The 20,963-nt window shown below is 42.6% G+C and overlaps 1 protein-coding gene across 3 annotated transcripts in view; it reads right to left on the minus strand.

Annotated features, from left to right (window-relative positions):
- Positions 1-20,963, minus strand: part of SHPRH (SNF2 histone linker PHD RING helicase) — an 82,608-nt gene that overhangs the window by 30,554 nt on the left and 31,091 nt on the right. For all 3 annotated transcript variants that reach the window (XM_004455749.3, XM_071218697.1, XM_058307601.2), the window contains 8 exons: positions 19,172-19,293; positions 9,035-9,123; positions 7,780-7,872; positions 6,324-6,431; positions 5,517-5,659; positions 2,446-2,619; positions 2,066-2,128; positions 1,007-1,232 (listed from right to left, as the gene is read on the minus strand). In XM_004455749.3, the coding sequence (XP_004455806.2) occupies positions 1,007-1,232; positions 2,066-2,128; positions 2,446-2,619; positions 5,517-5,659; positions 6,324-6,431; positions 7,780-7,872; positions 9,035-9,123; positions 19,172-19,293 (1,018 nt within the window). The remainder of the gene's footprint in view (positions 1-1,006; positions 1,233-2,065; positions 2,129-2,445; positions 2,620-5,516; positions 5,660-6,323; positions 6,432-7,779; positions 7,873-9,034; positions 9,124-19,171; positions 19,294-20,963) is intronic.

The following is a 20,963-nucleotide window of genomic DNA, read 5'->3' on the forward strand; positions in this document are numbered from 1 at the left end:
CGATGCAGAGCACTGAGGAGCGAGAGAAAGCCACTGCGGACCAGGAGGGTCTCACTGCCAATTCACCAAGGCATGCGCTTACACTACAGGCAGTAGTTTATCCTGCTTTAAAACGTTTATCCTGCTTTAAAAAGCAAGAACTCTAGATTAAGAAAAGACATCAAATGGAATTATAACTATAAATAAAAGAAAGCACTTCTTTTTCCCACCAATCTAACCTGCAAAGTAGGGTAACGGATGACAAATTAAAATATAAAGATCAATTCAATAATTCAAAATTAATGAATTCTGGAATCTCAAGTACAAATATTATAATACAGTGGAATTATTAAAGCATAAATATGAAAGGCCTACTTGTGCTTTACCCATTGCAATGGTTTCCAGGCTTATAGGTTAAAAAGTATTTAAATTGTTCCTAATCTTCACATCAAAATAAAAGCAAAACAAAAAGCAAAGTAAGACTCCACTCTGTTCCCACAGAGTAGTGTTGTAAGATTTGCTAAGGATAAAATATAATACTTTTCCAGCTAAATAACAAGTTATATTTAAGTTTCATCTTATAAAAACTTAATAAATAGAATTTCTTCATTTATGTGTATTGTGGTATTTATAATTCTTCATTACAATAATTACATTTTAAGGAAAGAGTTATGACACTCCAAGTCCTTAAAGCAGATTTTAAAAAACTGGAGAGGGGAGTGGATGTAGCTCAAGTGATTAAGTACCTATTTCTCACATATAAGGTCCCAACTTCAATTCCAGGTACCCCCTAAAACAAACAAACCAAAACCAAAACCAACTCTCTTTGGGAAGCAGATGTAGCTCAAGTAGTTGAGTGCTTGCTTCCCATGTATGAGGTCCTGGGTTCAAATCTGGTACCTCCTGAGAGCAAAAAAAAAACCCAAACAAAGGAACAGACAAAAAATTGGAGAGAAAAAGGGAAGTACCAAGTAAGGTTACTGTAAGAAAGCTTTTCATATTGGGAGGAAGTTTTAAAATACCGTACCTTATATTCCTTCTTCCACACCTCAAAAAGGTCCATCGAAACACTTCCTTCCTCAATGAACTGGGCATCGAACCTGTGAGACCTGGCGAAGGCCAGCACGGCCTTGAGCGAGCGCTCCGTCTCGCTGGTGGCCCACAGGCCCCGGCTGGTAGTGGGCACCCGGTCGTCCACCAGCCCTTCCTCGTCTTCTATCATCTCCTCGAATATTGCCGTCTGGCCTGTGACCCTGAGGGCAGACGGAGCAGCCACGTCGGGGCGCGGCAGGCGGGAGTACCGCGGCAGGAGGGAGCGCCATGGCATGCCGCCTGCCAGGCTGGGCCATGGCCCCTGCACCAGCAGGCCCGGCCTCCCATCTCCCGGGTCGCCTTGCAAGGCGGGGGGCCCCCAGCAGCTCTGGAAGTGCGGGGGCACCTCCCACTTGCTGGCAGGACACAGAGTGGCTAGGCTCTCACACGGAGAATTAAAACAATGCAAGCGCAAGCCGCACTGCCAATGGCCAAGCAGGAGCTGCAGGAGGAGCTGAGGACGCTGGCGAGCCCTTCCTTCTTCGGGGCCACCAGAACGCAGCTTCTCCTCAACTTCCACGTTGGTAAAACCGGAGTAATTCTGCTGACGCAGGGGCTAGACGTGCTCACCAGCTGCTCCCCCTCACGAGGGGACAGGTGCTAATCCCATGAGCTGCCATCTCTCGGGACTCGTGCCTCACCAAGCACTCTGACGAACGACCCCACGTGCCGCTGCATTTCAGTCACACCAGCCCAGGGAGGCTCAGCGGGTGGCCGCCCACAGCACCCGCACAGCCCGCGCCCCTGCTGCACCCCTGCTGCTCCCCTGGCTGCCCTCAATCCACTACAGAATAGGACATGACAGAACATTTAGGGGTGGCTTTTGCACAGGAGAACATGAGCATGTTAAATGAGCAAATGCCAAAAGTTTCCTCGACTGGTTTAGTGAGAAAAAAACACAAGGGCACTGTGAGGAAAGCACAGTCTCATGATCAAAAAAGCTAGGCTCGTAAAATGTTACGTTTTCCTGATGGGAAATAATGAGAGAACTTACGTGTGAGAAAAGAGCTTCGATTCATACTCAGTGAACAATTCGTCAGCTTTACAGAAGACGCAGCTGGAAGGAAAGAGATCAACAAAGAAAGGCTCACAACCATAACCAACAACTGGGTAATTTCTAAGGAAGCCTTAACACATTGTTCCTTTTTCTTTACAACATGCCATTTCAGAAAAGAACTGGTACGTTTTTCAGCCCGTGGCCCCTCAGAGTTCTTTCTTTCCCAGTTGGGTTAATAAAGCCTCTCTCTCACTTCCGCCTGAACTACATGAGATCAGCGGGTATTGCTGCTCCCCTCAGAGGAGATGCAGCTCTGGCGAGACGCCATCCCCCGGAAGCTCTGGGGGATCTCGCTGCAGGCGCTCCACCCCACCTACCAGTTGAGGGGCAGTCTGGCTGGTCGGAGGTGGCACACAGTGGCAGACTCAATCACGTCGCGCGATGGGGGTCCCTCCAGGTTCCTGACGGCCTCTCTCACCAGTTTCTGGAATTTATACAGCTCTTCCATCTGGGTTGTGAGTAAGAACTGAAGACCCCTGCAGTCACGGAACCTGCATCCAGCACCGGCACCGGACACAACAAGAAGGAGAGGAGAGGTCAGCATCCCCACGTAAAGACGACGGCCGCAGACAGTGCCACGGCGACTGCGCAAGCTCGGGCGGCCCCTCCTCGGGGTGACGCGACTGGCAGCCACGCAGAGCTGAGGTGCAGGAGCGCTGCGTCCACGGGCAGTCCTGTCCCGGCCGAGGGGCAGCAGGCGCCTCACGGCCATCCACGCCCCCTCAGACACCTGCTCAAGACCATGGGGCCCTGTTCTTCCTTTCTAGGTTGACCGACTAGAGCTGTCCCCTCTGAAAGCCTCACTCTAACAGAGACACGACCGCAGGATGAAACAGAGATGGAAAATGAGGGAGAAAGAGGAAAGATAGCCAAGAGTCCTGTTCCTTGTCACGGGGAGGAGCGGCGGTACTCCCTGCTCAGCATGTGCTGTGGCCAGGGCCGTGGCCAGGTGCTCCTGCGCCATCTCAAGAGCTCCTCGCTGGGCCAATTCAGAGGAAGGCTAATGAGTTAAGGCAATTTATCTAAATTTAAAACGTTATCACGTGGCAGTTGAGAGTTAAACAACACAATGGCATTAACCACATTTGCTGCACTGTGAATGAAAGGGGCTCAGAAAAAAGTGTAGGTATGCGTGTGGATGGGTTTATGAAAGAAAAAGCCTAGAATGGTGAGAAATTAGAAAACGGAAGTGCAAAGAGGATCTGTGTCCTTCTTAAGCTAAGAGCAAATCCACCCCTTTCCACGACGGCACCCCTCCTCCGAGCAGGGCGTCTCCTGCAGCCTTCCTCAGTGCTTCCCAACACTAGTCCGTACGCCCTTCCTAGCATTCAAGTTTACCGACAATATATCATTAATTTTAGCAGCCTATCCTCAACTTCCATACGTATGTATTTCCCAAATTGTACATGACTCTTGTCTTCTCATAAAACTAATTTTCAGACTCCAGGGATTATGCCACGGTCACATCCTTTTTTAACTTACGTAACAGGCATGGAACTGCTGCCCAGTCAATAATTTCTAATTTGCATCAAGACGCCTAAACAAAATTGGGTCAAGTACTAATATTAATTATGAAAGAAACCAAGTTTTTGTTTTTTGTTTTTTTAATTTCTAACAAATTTTAATTGGTCTTCAAAACTTAGCTTTTGGGCAAGGGGAAGAAGTGGCTTTGGAAAAATTCTCTCTGCTAATTTATGTTATTCAGCAGGTAAGTCTTACATACCATACTAAACAGTAGACACTATTCTAGTAAACACTTTGCAAATATTAATTATTTAACACAACAGTGGCTTTACAGATGAAGAAACCAAGGCACAAAGAGGGGAACTAGAATTACAGAGGTCTCAGAGCTACAAAGAGGTGGGGACCGGAAGGCAGACATCTGGACTCAGGAAGCTGGGCTCTAAGTCACGAAGCCACAGGCTTTCCAACAAGCATTAACAGATGGACACGAGTCATTTGGCTTCTGAGGCACAAACACCATTCAAAAACATAGACAAAGTCAAAAACATCTGAGGTAATATAAAGAAAACTTAACTTACATACAGCATTCCATTTGTTTGCCCTCACACATTTTGAAATATGCTGTGTGTTTTGCTATTTTCTATGTCTGTTTTTCCTCTTGGTTTTTTAGGATTGAACCCAGGACCTTGTACATAGGAAGCAGGTACTCAACCGTTGAGCTACATCTGCTCCCCAATGAGAGGTGGTGTCTTCATTTTGTTTGTTTTTAGGAAGCACCAGCGAACGAACCCGGGGCCTCGTACATGGGAAGCAGGTGCTCAGTCACTTGACTACACTGCTTCCCTCTAATGCTTTTGGAAATAACGTTTAATGAGTAGTGAGTTTTATGCTTTAGTCCTTAGACCTCAATACAATAAAGGATTATGTTCTAATACGGGGATGTGCATCTTGTAAGATTTAACAAAGACAACTTCAAAGGGGCTATAGTACTTGCTCAGCTAACTCCACAGTGCTGGCAGAACGCCCTGGGCATGGCTTCCCCGCTGCATGGAAGGTATCAGGGCTACACGACAGCTCATCCTGGAAGGGGGATCGTGGGCTCAACAGCAAAAGGGGCTGCGCTCATGAGCACAGCATGCAGCTCAACGCACGCGAGGAGCCTCCTCCGTAGAGGAGGACGAGGACGCAGGGGGATGCGGCGCACCTCGTTAGTGGTAGAGCAGGTATTTGGAAAAGCTGTTCAAAGGCAAACTGAACCACTTCAGGGACTTCATGCATTCTTATGCCGACCTTCTCCCTGAACGCAGCCGGACGCTGGGACTGAAGGAGAGGCGAGGGCCTCTCTGACCCCACCTTGAACCAATAGCCACATGCGTTCATTCCTTTGGGCCCAGCACGCTTAAGACGACATCTGTTCTTGGAGAGGAATTACTTACCACTCACACCTCAACAGAAATGAGCCACACATCCACTACGCCCCAGAAGAATCCAGCAGGATGAGGGGTGCTGGTGGAAGGACAGGTGTGGAGGGCAGGTATCTGTCTGTGCCCTCAGGAGCCTCACCTTGGGGCCCAGTGCCTTCCACTAAGGACAAAGCTCCAAGCACAGCCCCTGGTGACACCCGGTCAAGATACAAAGACAGCCACAGTGCTGGGCATCCGGATGCCAAGTAACACTTAAGAACAGATTCTAGAGAAGCACCAAGAAGAGAGGATGTTACAGTGGCGAGTATGTAGGAGAAAAGGTTTCTCTTTTAGGCTGAGAACTATTATTTTTGCTTGAAATGTGCTCTTAACATTATGTAAAACTCAGACACTCATAACCACAGTCCATTCTCATATTTAATTGCACCTCTTCCTACCAAATAATCTGAATACTCGGGTCAAGCACCGAGTAGCTCTTCTACTTTGCATGGTCTCCTTACTTCTCTGACATAGACAGCCTGCTGGTTTGCTGCTTGTAGTTGCTGGTTATTTCATTCCGGACTCGCTGGACAAGCTCCTCTTCAATAGCAAATTCTATTGCTCTGTGGATCACATTCAGCCACCAAGGAGAATTAGCATAAATCTGTAGGAAAAGACATCAGCCGGTCACCTCATGTGTTTCTCTAGTACTTACTCTTCCTGCCCTGGGATTGGGGGGAGCAGGAAACCTGCCCCCCAAGGACTCAAGCAGAGTGAAGACAAAACACTCTCCTGCATCCGTAACAAAAGCTGCCCTGTAAGCACCTGGAGAGCAAAGCGGGGCTGAAAAATGCTTTGCCAAGTGCAGTGTCATCACTCTCTATTCAGAGAGCTCAGGCCTCTTCTGCGGCTAAGGAAAGCCCCTGGATTCCATCTGATGCATCATCTACTGTGACTAACAAGAGTCCACCCCCAAAATGCTAAATAACTACTGAATTAGGAAGAATAAAATGTGGAGCAAATGACTAAAAAAATTTTTAAAGTGGAAGTATATTTGAATAGCTACCTCCTTATATTTGCTACTAAATTCATAAAAGAGAAATTTTAGAAATGACAAATGGTGTGCACTCCATAAGAAAAACTATCTGTAGTTCTAATGTTCCAATGTGTTAAAAAAAAGATTTTGGAAACAGATGCATCTAAGGTCCAAAGGATTATGGAGCCTTCACCTTTGATCTGGCTAAGACCTCCTGGGTGAGTAAGAGAGTTCAAGTTCAACTCCAAACTGGAATAGAAGCCATGCGCGGCCGCAGCGCCCGACCACGCACCTTCCTCTGGAGCTCACGCGCGGCCTGCTGCACGGGCTGCAGCGCCTGCCGGGCCTCAGCCACCTCCGCGTTGCACTTGCTCATGTAATGTTCTCGCAACTGCTGGGCCTGCGTGGGAAAAAGAGACACCTTCACGCAGGCTGAGAGTGTAATGCCCTGGCATGTATTATTTAAACATGTTTTTATATTGCTAAAGTTACAGGTACACTGGTAGAGAACACAAAGGTCAGGCAGGTGTGGAAGAGAACAAGATTTACCATTAGGTCACAAAATTTAAGAAGTCCCCAAAGTGTGCTCCCCAAATTTCTATCTAATGAGTTTCTTAACTGAAAAAATATATACAATAAAGGACACTTTTCAGAATTTTCTCATCAGTTTTAGTTGGTACATGTCAAGAAATTATCTGTTTAAAAACACTTGAGAATGTGCAGCAACACAGGGAACTGAAAATATTTCCTCTTTTCCCTTTTTAAGATAATGATGAGCACATAATTCACAAGCAGTAGAAATATCAGGAAATTTTATTAGTACCAGCCTTCCTGCTCGGCCAGACCTCAGAATGAATCCTACCAGAGCCCCTGCCCACGAGGACCTGGCCACCAGAGCAGTCCATGGACCGCCTGGCCTGCCTCCAGGTAAGTATCCATCATCGGAGGCATTTAAACAATGGGAGCAGATGCCTGTGCAAGGCGAGAAATTTCACGTGCAAATTCTAACCCCTGGGAGTTCCTTCCAACATCAAGAAGTATACATGGGATTGTGCTTACAAATACAAACTCACTTTTAATCTTGTTGACTCAAAGGCAAACCGCACTTACAGATTCAATACATTTTAAACCTATCTATTCTTTTGCCTTAAACACTGTCCTCAATCTTTGATCTTTAAAAAGGCTGGAGAGGGGAGTGGGCGTAACTCAGTGGTTGAGCGCCTGCTTCCTATATATGAGGTCCCGGGTTCAATACCCAGTACCTCCTAAAAAAAAATTAAAAAATTTATAACAATTTTAAAAAAGGCTGGAGAAAACTATAATAAGCTACTAACAATTTACAGTGAAATATTGTAAATTATAACTCTCTCCAAAAAGCAGCACACTTACTATAGAGGTAACTTCTCTGAGAGGACATGAGAGATACAACTGAAAACTTGAGGTCATTTACTGCCTTAGGTAAAATGTGGTAAGGTGGAGAAAGCACAAGCTTTTCTTCTTCTAAACTACATCTTTTGCACATCTGCCCAATACAAGTCTTCTTTCTTTCATTTCTTATTTATCAGCATTCTGAGCTGGCGGCTACATCAGGCAGACCACTGGGATGGTAGGTGGTGTGGGGGTCAGGGGGTGGCAGGAAGCAGGCCGCTCAACCCAGATGCTGCGTGCACTGGAGAGTATCAACCATGTGGGGCATAAAGTCTGGAAAAAATAAGCCTTTCAAGGCAAAACGAAGAGAGGGGCCTCACCTCTTCCTCAAGCTTGCCATCTCGCAAGGTGGGCGGGATTCCCGGGTGCTTGGCTGCCAGCAGCTCCACCAGGTTGTGCGTGGCATGGAGTCTCTGCAAGCATGAAGGGTGTGAGCATGGCAGGCACCCAGGACGCCTGCTCTCAGCACGCCCCAGCCAACCTCCAGGTTAGGGGCCCAACGCCACACGCCCCCAAAACTAAGTGCAAAAGACGGAAGCAGCATTCCAGGCAAGGCCCCCGCTTGTGCTGGCACGCGCGCTCCTGAACTGACGGCACAGTCCTGGGAAGGCCGGCTGCGGACCTGGCGTGCTCCTGGCATGCTGCTCCCACTCTGCGTGCCTCTGTGTGGACCAAGCGAAGCCATTACAGCCGGGTGGAAACGGGACAAATGGGACTGCAGCGTGAAGCTGAGGGCTGCCGCGGGGGGGGGGGGGGGGGGGGGGGCGTCCTCAGCCGGGGAATACGCACTGAGCTCCGGGGGACACAGGACGTCGGGCAGGTGCCTGCCACTGGGTCTCCTCCCTTGCCCTCCCGTCTGCTCCTCAGCCAGCTGGCCCCTCAGAGCTGACGTGCAGCGCGGGGCCCAGGCTGGCTGCACCCACACCCACACCCACACCCACACCCGCCACTCCCTGCTCGGGAGTGGTGAGCTCGGCACCTCCTCCTGCCTGCCCCTGCGTGCCCCTGGGCACCTGTTCCCAGGAGCCCACAAGCTCAGTGGTATGCGGGAGCCTCCCAGGGATGCCGGCCCCAGTGCCAAGGCCAAGAAAGGGGTGCACGCCCTGTCTGGCTGAGGAGCTTGGAGGGTCAGCTAGCAGTGCCCAGCGGGTCAAGAGACACGTGTCCTGACTCGTGACCCTTGAGGCAAATTAGATGGTCACTGCTGATGTTTCATTTTACTTAATTCCATTTCTAAGCATAACATTTTTTCTTTTCTTTTTGGTAAAAACCGTGGAAGTACGTGGAGGCTCGAACACAAAAGTGATCAAGCAGACCCTCCCCGCCCCCAGCGTGATTCTCCTGATGTCGGTACAGATTCTCTTGCCAGCCCGTGACGAGGTCCTGGGCAGATGGCCTGGCAGGAAGGACCCCAAACCCGAAGTCCTCGAGCATGCCCACGTGCACGCGGGTTGAGCCAAGCATTCCCCAGAGAGCTCGCCCCAGCCCACCTGCTGCCCTTCACCTCCCGACTACTCAGAACTTTCCAGGACAGCTCCCGCTGCCCACGCCCTTGAGGCGGGGGTCCCGACTCACCTGCAGCGAATCCGTCTTGAGTTTCCCCTTGTGCTCCTCCGACGAGCGCAGCACTTCTCTGTACAGGTCCGCGGCCGAGGCAAACTCACCTGCGAAGCAAAACGTGCTCAGAGCGTCAGGAGGCCCCCGCCGTGGTGCCCAAGGCCGCCTGCATCCCTGTTTCTTAAACTAGTCACTGTAAAAACACAGCTGTATTCTTTTTAAAGAAAAAGAAGCTGACTTAGGGTTAATATGACTGTCATATAAAGAAGGCTGACAAAGCTCCTTTTTGGAATACCAACCAAATATATTTACAATGTTTTAAACTATATTGAAAAACCAACTATGAGTTAACTTTCCATTTAGACAAATAATTTTCCTCTTATTGATGTTAAATGGTGCCAATTAGTGGCCATTAAGATGTCTGAAAAAGTACTGACTTAAGGTAATTGGAGGGTAGAGGTATTTATAAACAAATCCTTAAGATACTATAATCCAACCACATGTAATTTTCAGAAAAATAATGTAACTCTTCTCTGCGGATATTGTTCTCCTTCCTATCAGTTCCAAATAATTTGCAATTAATAACTGTATTTCAAAACACTTGGCAATTCTTCTTTCCATTTCTGGTCACATAAATTACATCTGGCCTGAGATGCATGCTGTTTCCTACTGTTCATAATTAGCTCATTCAAAAAAAGCAATTCAAAAAGGATCAATTAAAGTACAGACTGGCAAACTACGGTCCATGGGCCATAGCTGGCCTCCGCCTGTTCTGTACAGCCCACAAGCTAGGAATGGTTTTTATATTTTTAAATGGCTGGGAAAAACAAGTAATTTTTGATATGTAGAAACTGTATGAAATTCAAATTTCAGTGTCCACAAGTAAAGTCTTCTTGGAGCCCAGCACAAGAACCAGTTTATAAGCTGTCTATGGAAGCTTCCGTACTGCAACAGCAGAGGCAGGTTGCTGAGAAGAGCCTACAGCCTGCAAACATTCCTAAAACGCTTAGAAAGTCTGCTGAACCCTGACTCACAGGAGAACCAAAACAAGGTTGGTTGCCTGGATAACGGACCCTAAGTTACTTGCTGTCTGGAGGAAAATTCAAAACAGGAAACCCATAAATACAATTAAAATCTAATCTCTAACAATGACAGAAGCATGAGATACAAAGAAAAGGTAGAGAGAGGTTCTCAGTTTGCTGAGACAGAAAGCCTTGTTCATGACCATGCCAGGCACCTGTTTTTCCACTTCTCCTTCCTGGGTGGTTCTAGCAGTTACCGAGTATAAAGCTTCCTAAACACATATTTTCACATCACTTTAGAGCCAGTCAATGTCTATTCACTGTCATGAAAGAGATTATTTTCCCAACAATATAACCATATTACAACATAAGAGAAGACATTCAATTATCTTTGCACAATCAGTTTTCTTTAAATTTTTACGATTTTTAATTACAGCTTTTCAAAAGGCTTGTACTCTATCAATGTTTACACTAACATGTATAGAGGATGATTAATTTAATTTAATGATTCTCTTCATAATTATCATCCTTTTTAAGGGAGGTACAGTGACCAGATTAGAATATAACAGCTAAATTTGGACTATTCACTACCTGGGGTTTTTAAGTTAAAAAAAGACATGCTCTCTGAGGGGAAAAAAAAAACAGTGCAAAGAGTTACAACATTTCCTTATATTCCACAGAAAGCACACATTTCTCTGGGTCTTTGGTTTTTTTGGGGTTTTCTTAGGTGCGTGAGAATAATGCTCGTGGTAGAGCCCAGGGGCTGGCACGGACCATCGAATGCTTTGTAGGGCAGCACAATAGTGATGTGATAACGCCACCTATTTTGCAAGGAAGGAAGAACGAAGAAGCAACTACATACCCAAAATAATCAAAATGCTCACAAATGTACATTTCACTGTTATAAAATGCTACCTATTTACATTTCAAGAAGTATGTTCCACTTAGTTTTGGAAAGATTAAAATCAAATCATCAAAACCAAAGCTGAGAGAAGGCTTCTTAAAGTGGCTTTTAAAAAGATACATTTCCATCAGTAATTTTCTCATTACTGTAAGAGTGCTCCTGAGAGTCACTATGGTGTAAAAGCTATAAATCTTCTAGTTCACGTTATTGCAAAATGCAATAATGGATTGAAAAGATTGTTGAAAGAACATGTAATGATCTGGGGCAGCTGCGGAAAGGTAACACGAGTTCAGATGGCCAGGCAAGGTGCCAAGAGGGAAGCTGGAGAAGGCAGAGAAGGTTCTGAGCACCGAAGGCAGACTCTGAGTTAATTCCAAGTTCACTATGAAAGCGTAAGTCATGGAAATGAATCTAATGAGTAAATAAAAGCCAAATTTCCCATGGTAACTATCATTTACCAGAATTCTTATCATTGGGAACAATGTTTTCTTAATCCATAGTGTTTCCCAGGCAAAATGGCAGAGAGCCTATTATTTTTTGTTCTATTGATAGGGACGGCATCCAGTTAGGTTTGGCCGGGTGACATTTATATCTATTTATATTTATACTTGTTTTTACAGCTAGTAGAATAACTGATCTTTTTTTATAAAAACCATACTGGCCATGATGGGAAAGTAAAACAATACGGATAAACATTAAGAAGAAAATAAAAACATTCCTAATTCTACCACCAAAACAGCATGAGAGAGCACTTTCTTATATCTAATTATAGGTGATTCTTTCTGTCTCTCTCACAAACACAAGCATGCACATATACAGAGTATTCTTTGAAAGCACACATGGGATATTCTATACACTTAGACATTTCTTCCCTTAAAAAAACAGTTCTATTGAGGTATAAATGACACACCATAAATTGCACATTGTGTCAGTATGAATTTGGTGACTCCCAGAAAAAATAATGTGTTTGAAATAATCCATTCCTTTCCTGTGGTTGTGAGACCTTTGATTGCATCGGATTCAGCTGAGGGACCTTGGTTAGATCACTTGATTAGCTCATGTTTGACTTGATTACAGTGGTAAGTGTGACCCAGGTTGGGTCTCCGCTCTCTTGCTGGGTCTTATATAAACTGAGAACATACACACAGAGGAGACACATACAGAAAAGGGAGCTCTGCCATTCTGACCTGCCATGTGAGGGAGGGCCCCAACTTTGCCTACAGCTACAGAAAGAGAAAGAAGCCCCAAGAGGCTCGAAGAGGCAAGGCCCAGGGAAAGATGACTGATTGCCCCCAGCTGAGCTCCAGGAGACAGACCAGCAGACCTGCCATCAGTTGAGCTCCAGCAGACAGACCAGCAGACCTGCCATCAGTCAAGCTCCAGAAGACACAGACCAGGAGACTTGCTATCAGTCAAGCTCCAGCAGACAGACAGACCAGCAGACCTGCCATCAGTCAAGCTCCAGAAGACAGACCAGCAGACCTGCCATAAGCCAAGCTCCAGCACAGACCAGCAGACCTGCCATGAGCCAAGCTCCAGGAGACAGACCAGCAGACCTGCCATGAGCCAAGCTCCAGGAGACAGACCAGGAGACTTGCTATCAGTCAAGCTCCAGCAGACGTGCCATCAGCTGAGCTCCAGGAGACAGACCAGCAAACCTGCCATCAGCCGAGCTCCAGAAGACAGACCAGGAGACTTGCCATCAGTCAAGGTCCAGCAGACAGACACACCAGCAGACCTGCCATCAGCCGACTCCAGCAGACAGACCAGCAGACCTGCCATGAGCCGAGCTCCAGGAGACACACCAGCACCTGCCATGAGCCGCGCTCCAAGAGACAGACCGGCAGACCTGCCATCAGCCGAGCTCCACAAGACAGACCAGCAGATCTGCCATCCTGCCTCGCCATGTGGCAGGACTCCAGGAGCTACCAGCAGCCTAAGGATGCTTTGACTTGAACATTTTTGCAGCCTCCGAACTGTAAGCTTTTATACCAAATAAATCCCCTTTATATTTCTGCATTGGCAGCCTTTGGCAAACTAAGACACACATATTTAAAGTGTACAACTCTCTAAGTTCTGACATCTGTGCACACCAACTAAGCCACCAATCAAAGTGGTGAACACACCATTGCTCCAAGAAGTTTGCTCATGACTCAGTAGTAAATCCTCTTGTCCACCCCACCTCCCCCAGACACCAGGCATGCCTCTGTCACTAATGTATATTCTAGAGTCCCAAGTATACGGAACCATAGGTGTGCACCCTTTTTGTGTGCAGCCTCTTTCACTTGGCAAAGTGATCCTGAGGCCCATCCATTTGCAGCATCCATCACTGGCTGATTATTTCTTGCTGGTGGGCAGTAGTCCATTGTATGCAGCACCGTCTGCTTATACTGGCTTGTGGATGAACATCTGGATTGTTTCCAGGCTGTGGCTAACACACATAAAGCTGTTATGAACACTGAGTACAAGTCTTTGGAAGGACGCAGACTTTCATTTCTTTGATTTATACCTAGAAGTGAACTGGCTGGGTTGTACAGTGGCTGTACGTTTAACCTTTTAAGAAACCATCAAGCTGTTTTCCCAAGTGGCCGCACTGTTTTGCATTCCCATTGGCCGTGCATGAATGAGTGTCTCAGCTGCTCCACGGTCTTAAGCTTGTTCTATTTCAGTTGTCCTAACAGGGGCACAGTGCTGTCCTTGTGGTTTTAATTTGCATATCCCTGATGACTAAAGATACAGAGCAACTTTTCACGTGCCTTTTGCCATCTGTATATATGCATCAGTGAACTGTCTGCTCAAATCTTTTGCCCATTTGGATCGGGCTGTTGTCTTATTGAGTTTTAAGAGTACTTTATATATTCCAGATACAAGTTTCTTCTCAGATACGTGATTTGCAAATATTTTCTCCATTCAGTGGCTCTCTTTCCATTTTTTAGAGTGCCTTTAAAAAAGGAGAGGTTATTCATTTGATGAAAAATTTTTTTCCATGTTTTCTTTTACAAAGTGTCCTTTTGGTGTAATATTTAAGAAATCTTTGCCTAATTCCAAATCACAAAAAATTTTACCCTTTGTTTTCTTTTAGAAGTTTTATAGTTTTAGGTTTGGCATTTCGGTCTATGATTCATTTTAAGTTAATCTTTTATATGGTATGAGGAATGAAAGTTGTTTTTTTTTAATTTGCCTATAGGTATCCAAAAGTTTCAGCACCAATTGTTGAGAATACTACCTCTCTGCACTGAAATGCATTCACACCTTTGTTGAAAAATCAAGTGATTACAAGTGGGTCCACAGCTGGCCTCTGTCCTCTTCCATCCACCCCTTTGCCCGTCTTTATGCTCATGTCACCTGTTCTTGTTACCAGAGCTTATAATGAGTCTTGAAATCAGGAAGTATAAATCCTCTCAACTGCTTTTTCTTTGCCAAAGTTGTTTCAGCAATTTTGGTTTATTCACATTTCCCTGTGAATTTTTGAGTCAGCTTGTCTATATCTATGAAATAGCTTATTGGAATTTTTATCGAGATTGTGTTGACTCTATATGTCAATTTGGGATGAACAGACATCTTAATAATCTTGAGTCTTATGATCCATTTCTCTCACCAGTGTTTGGGTTTATCCAAATTGATGCCCAACTATTTCAGATTCTTTGAATGGTTTGTTATAGTTTTTGTTCGTTCCTAGTATATAGGAATAAAATTGATTTTTGTATACTCACCTTGTATATTATAATCTTGCAAAACTCACTTGCTAGTTCTGGTTGTTTGCCCACATAGATAACCATGTGGCAGTAAATAAGAGTTTTATTTTTCCTAACCAACCTGAATAATGACTTTCATTTCCTGTCTTACTGCATTGGAGGGACTCTCAGGAACAATTCTAAATACAAGTGGTAAGAGGGAAAATTATTTATTTATGATCTTTGAAGGAAAGCATGTACTTTTCAACCATTAGGTATGACATTATCTGTTAAGTTTACATTGAATTTTGTCAAATGCTTGTTCTGCATCAATTCAGATGATTATATCACTTTTATTTTTTAGGTTAATATAATAAATTATATTAATTATATGAATGGATTAACATTAAAACTAATTTTGCATTCCTGGGATAAACTCCACTTGGTTAGAATTATCTTTTCTATATACTGTTACATTTGATTTTTTTCTTTTGGAGAGTTTTGTGTCTACATTCATGAGTGAGATTGGTCTGTCTGAAGTTTTGTTTTCTTGCAATCTTTTTGTCTGGTTTTGGTAATAGGATAATGCTATCTCATAACTTAAAATGGGAAATATCCTTCCTGCTTCAATTTTCTGAAGAGTTTACATAGATTTGGTATTATTTTTTACTTAAATGTTTGGTAGAATTCACTAATGAAGTTATCTGGATGGACCTGAAATTTTCTTTGTGGGAAGGTTTTAACTACAAATTCAATTTCATTGGATAAATATAGGGTCATCCCGGTTATCTATTGCTTCTTGAGGGAAACTGGTAGTTTGTGTCAAAGGATTTGTCCATTTCATCTAAGTTATCAAATTTTGGCATAGAGTGATTCCTAATATTCCTTTATGATGCTTTTATTAGTTTGGTGCCAAAGTAATTGCATTGTTGAAATTTGCCATTTGATATTGGAATACATTCTTAAATAAATGTGGTTATGTTACACATCATTTTAATGTGCTTTTCTCACTTTGTTTTTTTGCAAATGATGTATACTTGCTGTTTATTTTTTATTTATTTTAGACTACGGAAATGATTTTAGACAAAAAGCAAATTTGAGCGATTTTCTTGAGTTCAAAACGGGTCATAAAGCAGTGGCGACAACTCACAACATCAACAACACATTTGGACCAGGAACTGCTAATGAAAGTATAGTGCAGTGGTGGTTCAAGAGGCTTTGCAAAGGAGAGAGAGCCTTGAAGATCATGAGCACAGTGTCTGGCCATCAGAAGTTGACAACGACCAACTGAGAGCAATCATGAAACTGATCTTCTTACAACTACATGAGAAGTTGCCGAAGAACTCAACATCATCCATTCTCCAGTCACTCGGCATTTGAAGTGAATTGGAAAGGTGAAAAAGTTCGATAAGTGGGTGCCTCATGAGCTGACTCAAAATCAAAAAAATTGTCGTTTTGAAGTGTCTTCTCTTAGTTCACGCAACAACAATGAACCAATTCTCGATTGGATTGTGACATGTGACGAAAAGTGGATTTTATACGACAACCAGCAATGACCGCCTCAGTGGTTGGACTGAGAAGAAGCTCTAAAGCACTTTCCAAAGCCAAATTTGCATCAAGAAAAGGTCCTGGTCACTGTCTGCTGGTCTACTGCCGGTCTGATTCACTACAGCTTTCTGAGTCCTGGTGAAACCATTACATCTGAGAAGTATGCTCATCAAATCAGTGAGATGCACTGAAAACTGCAACACCTGCAGCCGGCACTGGTCAACAGAAAGGGCCCAATTCTTCTCTATGACAATGCCCGACTGCACGCTGCACAGTCAATGCTTGAAAAGTTGAGCGAATTGGGTTACAAAGTTTTGCCTCATCCACCATATTCATCTGACCGCTTGCCAACCGACTACCACTTCTTCAAGCATCTCGACAATGTTTTGCAGGGAAAACGCTTCTACAACAAGTAGTTCGCAGAAAATGCTTTCCAAGAGTTTGTCAAATCCTGAAGCACAGATTTTTATGCTACAATTCTCATTGGCAAACATGTGTTGATTGCAATGGTTCCTATTTTAACAAAGATGTGTTTGAGCCTAATTATAATGATTTAAAATTCAAGGTCTGAAATTGTAATTCCTTTTGCACCAACCTAATAATATCTGTAGAATCTGCAATAATGTCATTTCTCTCACACCTACCTGAGACTCATAATGTGTTTTCTCCCTTTTATATTGAGAAGTCTAAATAGATACTTATCCATTTTATTGATCTTCTCAAGATAGAGTTTTGGTTTCTTCTTCTCTATTGTTTTCCATTTCACTGACTTTGATCTTTATTTTCTACCTTTTGCATATTTTGTGTTTGCTCTCCTTTCCCTAGTTTCTTAGGATGTCAGCTAAAGTCATTGATTTGAAACTTTTCTTCCTTTTAAGTATTTGTGCTACAAATTTCCTTATTTGTGGCATCCCACAAATGTTGATATGTTGTATTTTCATTTTCATTCATTTAAAAATACTCTCTTGTTTCTCTTTTGGTCTATTCTTTGACCCAAGGGTTATTTAAAAGTGTGACATTTAGTTTCCAAATATTTAGGGACATTCCAGGTTATCATTTTGCTATAGATATCTAATTAGTTCCACTATGGTTGGAAAATAAATTTTGTAAAACTTCGGTCCTTTTAAATTTATTTTATAGCCCAGAATACACCCAATATTGTGTAACTGTTCCACGTGACTTGAAAAGAATATGTACTTTCTTTTGTTAGGTGAAGTGCTCTTTGTTCAGTTAAATTGCTTGATAGTGTTGTTCAAATATTCTATCTTTTTGTCTACTTGTTCTATCAATAATTAAGAAAGGGGTACAGAAATCTCTGAATCCAAATGTTGATTTGTCTATTTCTCATTGCAGTTCTATCAATTTTTTGTTATGCCGATTTTAAAGCTCTGTTGTTAGGTGTATAAACATTCAGGACTTATTTTCTAGTGATAAAATGATCCCCCTTTTCCCTGGTAAGTCTTTACTATGAAATCTACTTTGTCTGGTATAATCAGTAATACAGCCACTTTCTTTCTTTTGGTTAGTGTTAAAATGGTTTATCTTTTTCCATCTTTTTACATTTGTATCTTTAAATATAAAGGCAGTTTCTTATAGACAGCATATTGTTCGGTACTGATTTTTTTTTTCCTTTTAATTGGGGTGTTTAGGCCACTTATTTTCAATGTGATCACTGATATCATTGGGTTAAAATCCACCATCTGGCCATTTGTCCTATTTACTCTTTGTTCTCTTTCTCTTTTTTTCCCTGCTTTATCTCAAATTGAGTATATTTTATTATTCCATTTTATCTCTTCTTTTGGATCAGCTCTAACAACTTGTATTTTCTAGTGGTTAAACATCTTTGACTTCAATATTACAGTCTACCTCCTTGTGATATTGTAACACATCATTTGCACTGTTAGAAACTTTACAGCATTATATGTCCATTTTACCCTTATCCTCTATACTACTGTTGCAGGACATTTTATGTTTGTATGTTATAAATTCCACAAAATACCGCAGGATTTACATATTACATAGTTATCTATTTTTTTTCATCTATCCATCCATCCCAATCTTTCCCTTTTCTTCAGGGACTCCAATTAGATTTATAAATAGGCCAACTTAAAGTTGTTGACAATCTCACTGAAGCTCTTTTCAAACTTTTCAGCCCTATTCTCTGTTTTTAATGTTGGATAGTTTCTACTGCAGCTCTAGTCTTCAACTTCAAAAATCTTTTCTGCAGTGTCTAATCTGCGATTAATCAAGTATAATTTTATATCAGACACTGAAATTCTCATCTCTAGAAGGTGATTTTATGTTTCCCATGTCTCTACCTAACACGTTTAATCTTAACCCTTGAACCCTTGAAAATATTCTCATATTTATATGAAAGGTGCTTACTAAATATTGCTCACTAAGAACTTCTGCTTTTGGCCAAGGTAAAGCAACAGAAAACATTTAACCTCCCTTCCTGAAACAACTAATATAGACAAAATATATGACAACAGACATCAGTTAATGGAAGACAGTGATCTCCGAGAGACAAGAAATAACCAAGTAAATGCTCTTCCATGTAAAAACACAAGAAACTGCCTTCTAATCTGTTTTAACTATGCATAACACGTATATGTTATGTGCGTATTTATGTCTCCCTTCATACAGATTTTGTTTACTGTATTACCTTTGCACCGAGATCATAATGGCATAAAACAAGCACTCGAATATTTGCTGAAAGAATGAAGTTATAAAAAGTATTGTTTTTTAAATAAATGAGCAGTATTCTATTGAAAGAATGTGTCCAAATTTAAATATTCCTCTACTGCTAGATATTTTAGGGTATTTTCAATTTTTCATAATTACTGTTAACAAATATAAAGTCAAATCCTCATTTACTTTATATTTTTAAGGATCTGAGGTGTTCTGTGCAACTGCTCCCATGTTAGGGGATCTGAGTCCTGTGATAGTTAACCTTACTCGGAAAGTATCTGCAAGAACTGGGGCTACCGGAGCAGGCCCCTTCTACCTTTGATGATGTGGATGCCAGCCAGGCCGTTGAGGGCACAGACGAGCTGCCGATGCGCCTCTTCACACTCGGTCCCGCACTTCTTCTGCAGAGACGTCAGCAGCTCCTCCATTGTCATGGTGCTACAAGAAAGGCAGGGAGCGCAACACCAGAGAGAAACCCCAAGTGTTATTTCAGTGGGAGTGTGACTCACAGGCTCTGCGGCCTCTCCACCTATATCGCTACCGTCTCTGACTCAGTGGCACCCCACTCTTCCAGCAAGCAAATATCTGACCCCACAATTCTTTACGTTCTTCCCACTTCAGTCAGTACTGTTGAGTGCAACTAGAAAATGCATCCTAAGGACAAGATGAAATATTGAAAACAAAATTAAGCTCAAATGTCACTTCCACCAGAAGACTGTTAAACCCTAACCACTTAAGTCAGAAGTGGTTTCTCTATTTGAACTGCATGCCTTCTTGTCAAATTTATCACAAACATTGTATATTAAAATACATACTCTCATGACTTCCTTTACTTGCCTATGACCTACTTAAGGAAAAGGACAAATTCTAATTCCTCTTTATATCAGTTCAAGCACCCAAAAGGGCATCTTGATAATACTGCCTGCCAAAAAATGAAACAAAACAAAACAAGAAAACAATTCTCAATTCTCAAGTAACTATCTGATTCACAAAGAAGCAAAGAAATTAATTTCTGGGGCACCAGAGAATCGTGGACATAAATGCCTCAATGTTTTAGGCAGCACTGACCAAAGAGACAGAGTTAACACAATTACAAGGAAAATATTTAATGGTGATCTAATGTCCTGATGTGGGAATCAAGAAATACAATAAAAAGAGAACAAAAGGCTTCCATATCTGGACGACAGCAAAAGAAATGGCATATTCCTAATTTTAAAAGAAATTTCCAAGTCATGAAAAGAATTTTGATGATGTGATTCACCTTCTCAGGTGGGGTTCCATACCAAAGATGTGTCATCACACAGCTAAAAACAATTGACAACTCAGTTACAAGTCCGTAACTGAAATTGTAATGGACTTTTAAAAATTAAACTATTCTCCAAAATGTGTACTGAACTGTTATTTGGAGGGAAGTGGATGGAGAGTCATATCAATATCATAATCTCAGTTCAGTAAGACTGCAAAATGTCAAAGATCAAAGCCAACACAGCTTAAAATTACTTTTTTTAATAATCAAAAGTGTGTGATTATCCAAGAAGCTCCATCTGAAAGAAGAGAAAGACACGATTACTTTGTAGAGGACCAAGAGAAAACCACGGTTCTCTGGTAAAGACGACATAGCAGAATAGGTTTCCTTTATTAAGTCTCACTTCCTCTGTACACCCAAGTCATTAAAAAGAATTTTCTTTTTGTTTATTTAGCCAAATGTGTAACTGCTTTGAATCAAGTCTGCCCGGCAGTCTTGGAGTCGTTAATTAAAAGAATAAGCAAGATGATCACAAAGAGCTTACTTTAATCAAGGCCTACAAAGGAATGCCTCTCTCCAGGGGTGTTTTCCCCACTGCCCCAAAACTTATTCACTGGCATTTAAAAATTTTATATTACTTTGGCAAAAAAGATTCATAAATCTTACTAAGCTACAACCCTTTTGGGGATAAATCTGCATCAGATTAGAGTCACACAAGAAAAACAAAGTAAACACTCCAAATAATTTACAAGCATGAAAGAAGGGGGAGAAAAATAAAGAAAAAGTCACTTTAAAATGGTCAATTTCAAGCCAGGGCAATTCTTTTTAGTATCTTACCTAATGTTTTTCCCCTTCTACTGAG

Source organism: Dasypus novemcinctus, chromosome 11, assembly GCF_030445035.2.
Source record: "Dasypus novemcinctus isolate mDasNov1 chromosome 11, mDasNov1.1.hap2, whole genome shotgun sequence".
NCBI classification, from domain to species: Eukaryota; Metazoa; Chordata; class Mammalia; order Cingulata; family Dasypodidae; genus Dasypus; species Dasypus novemcinctus.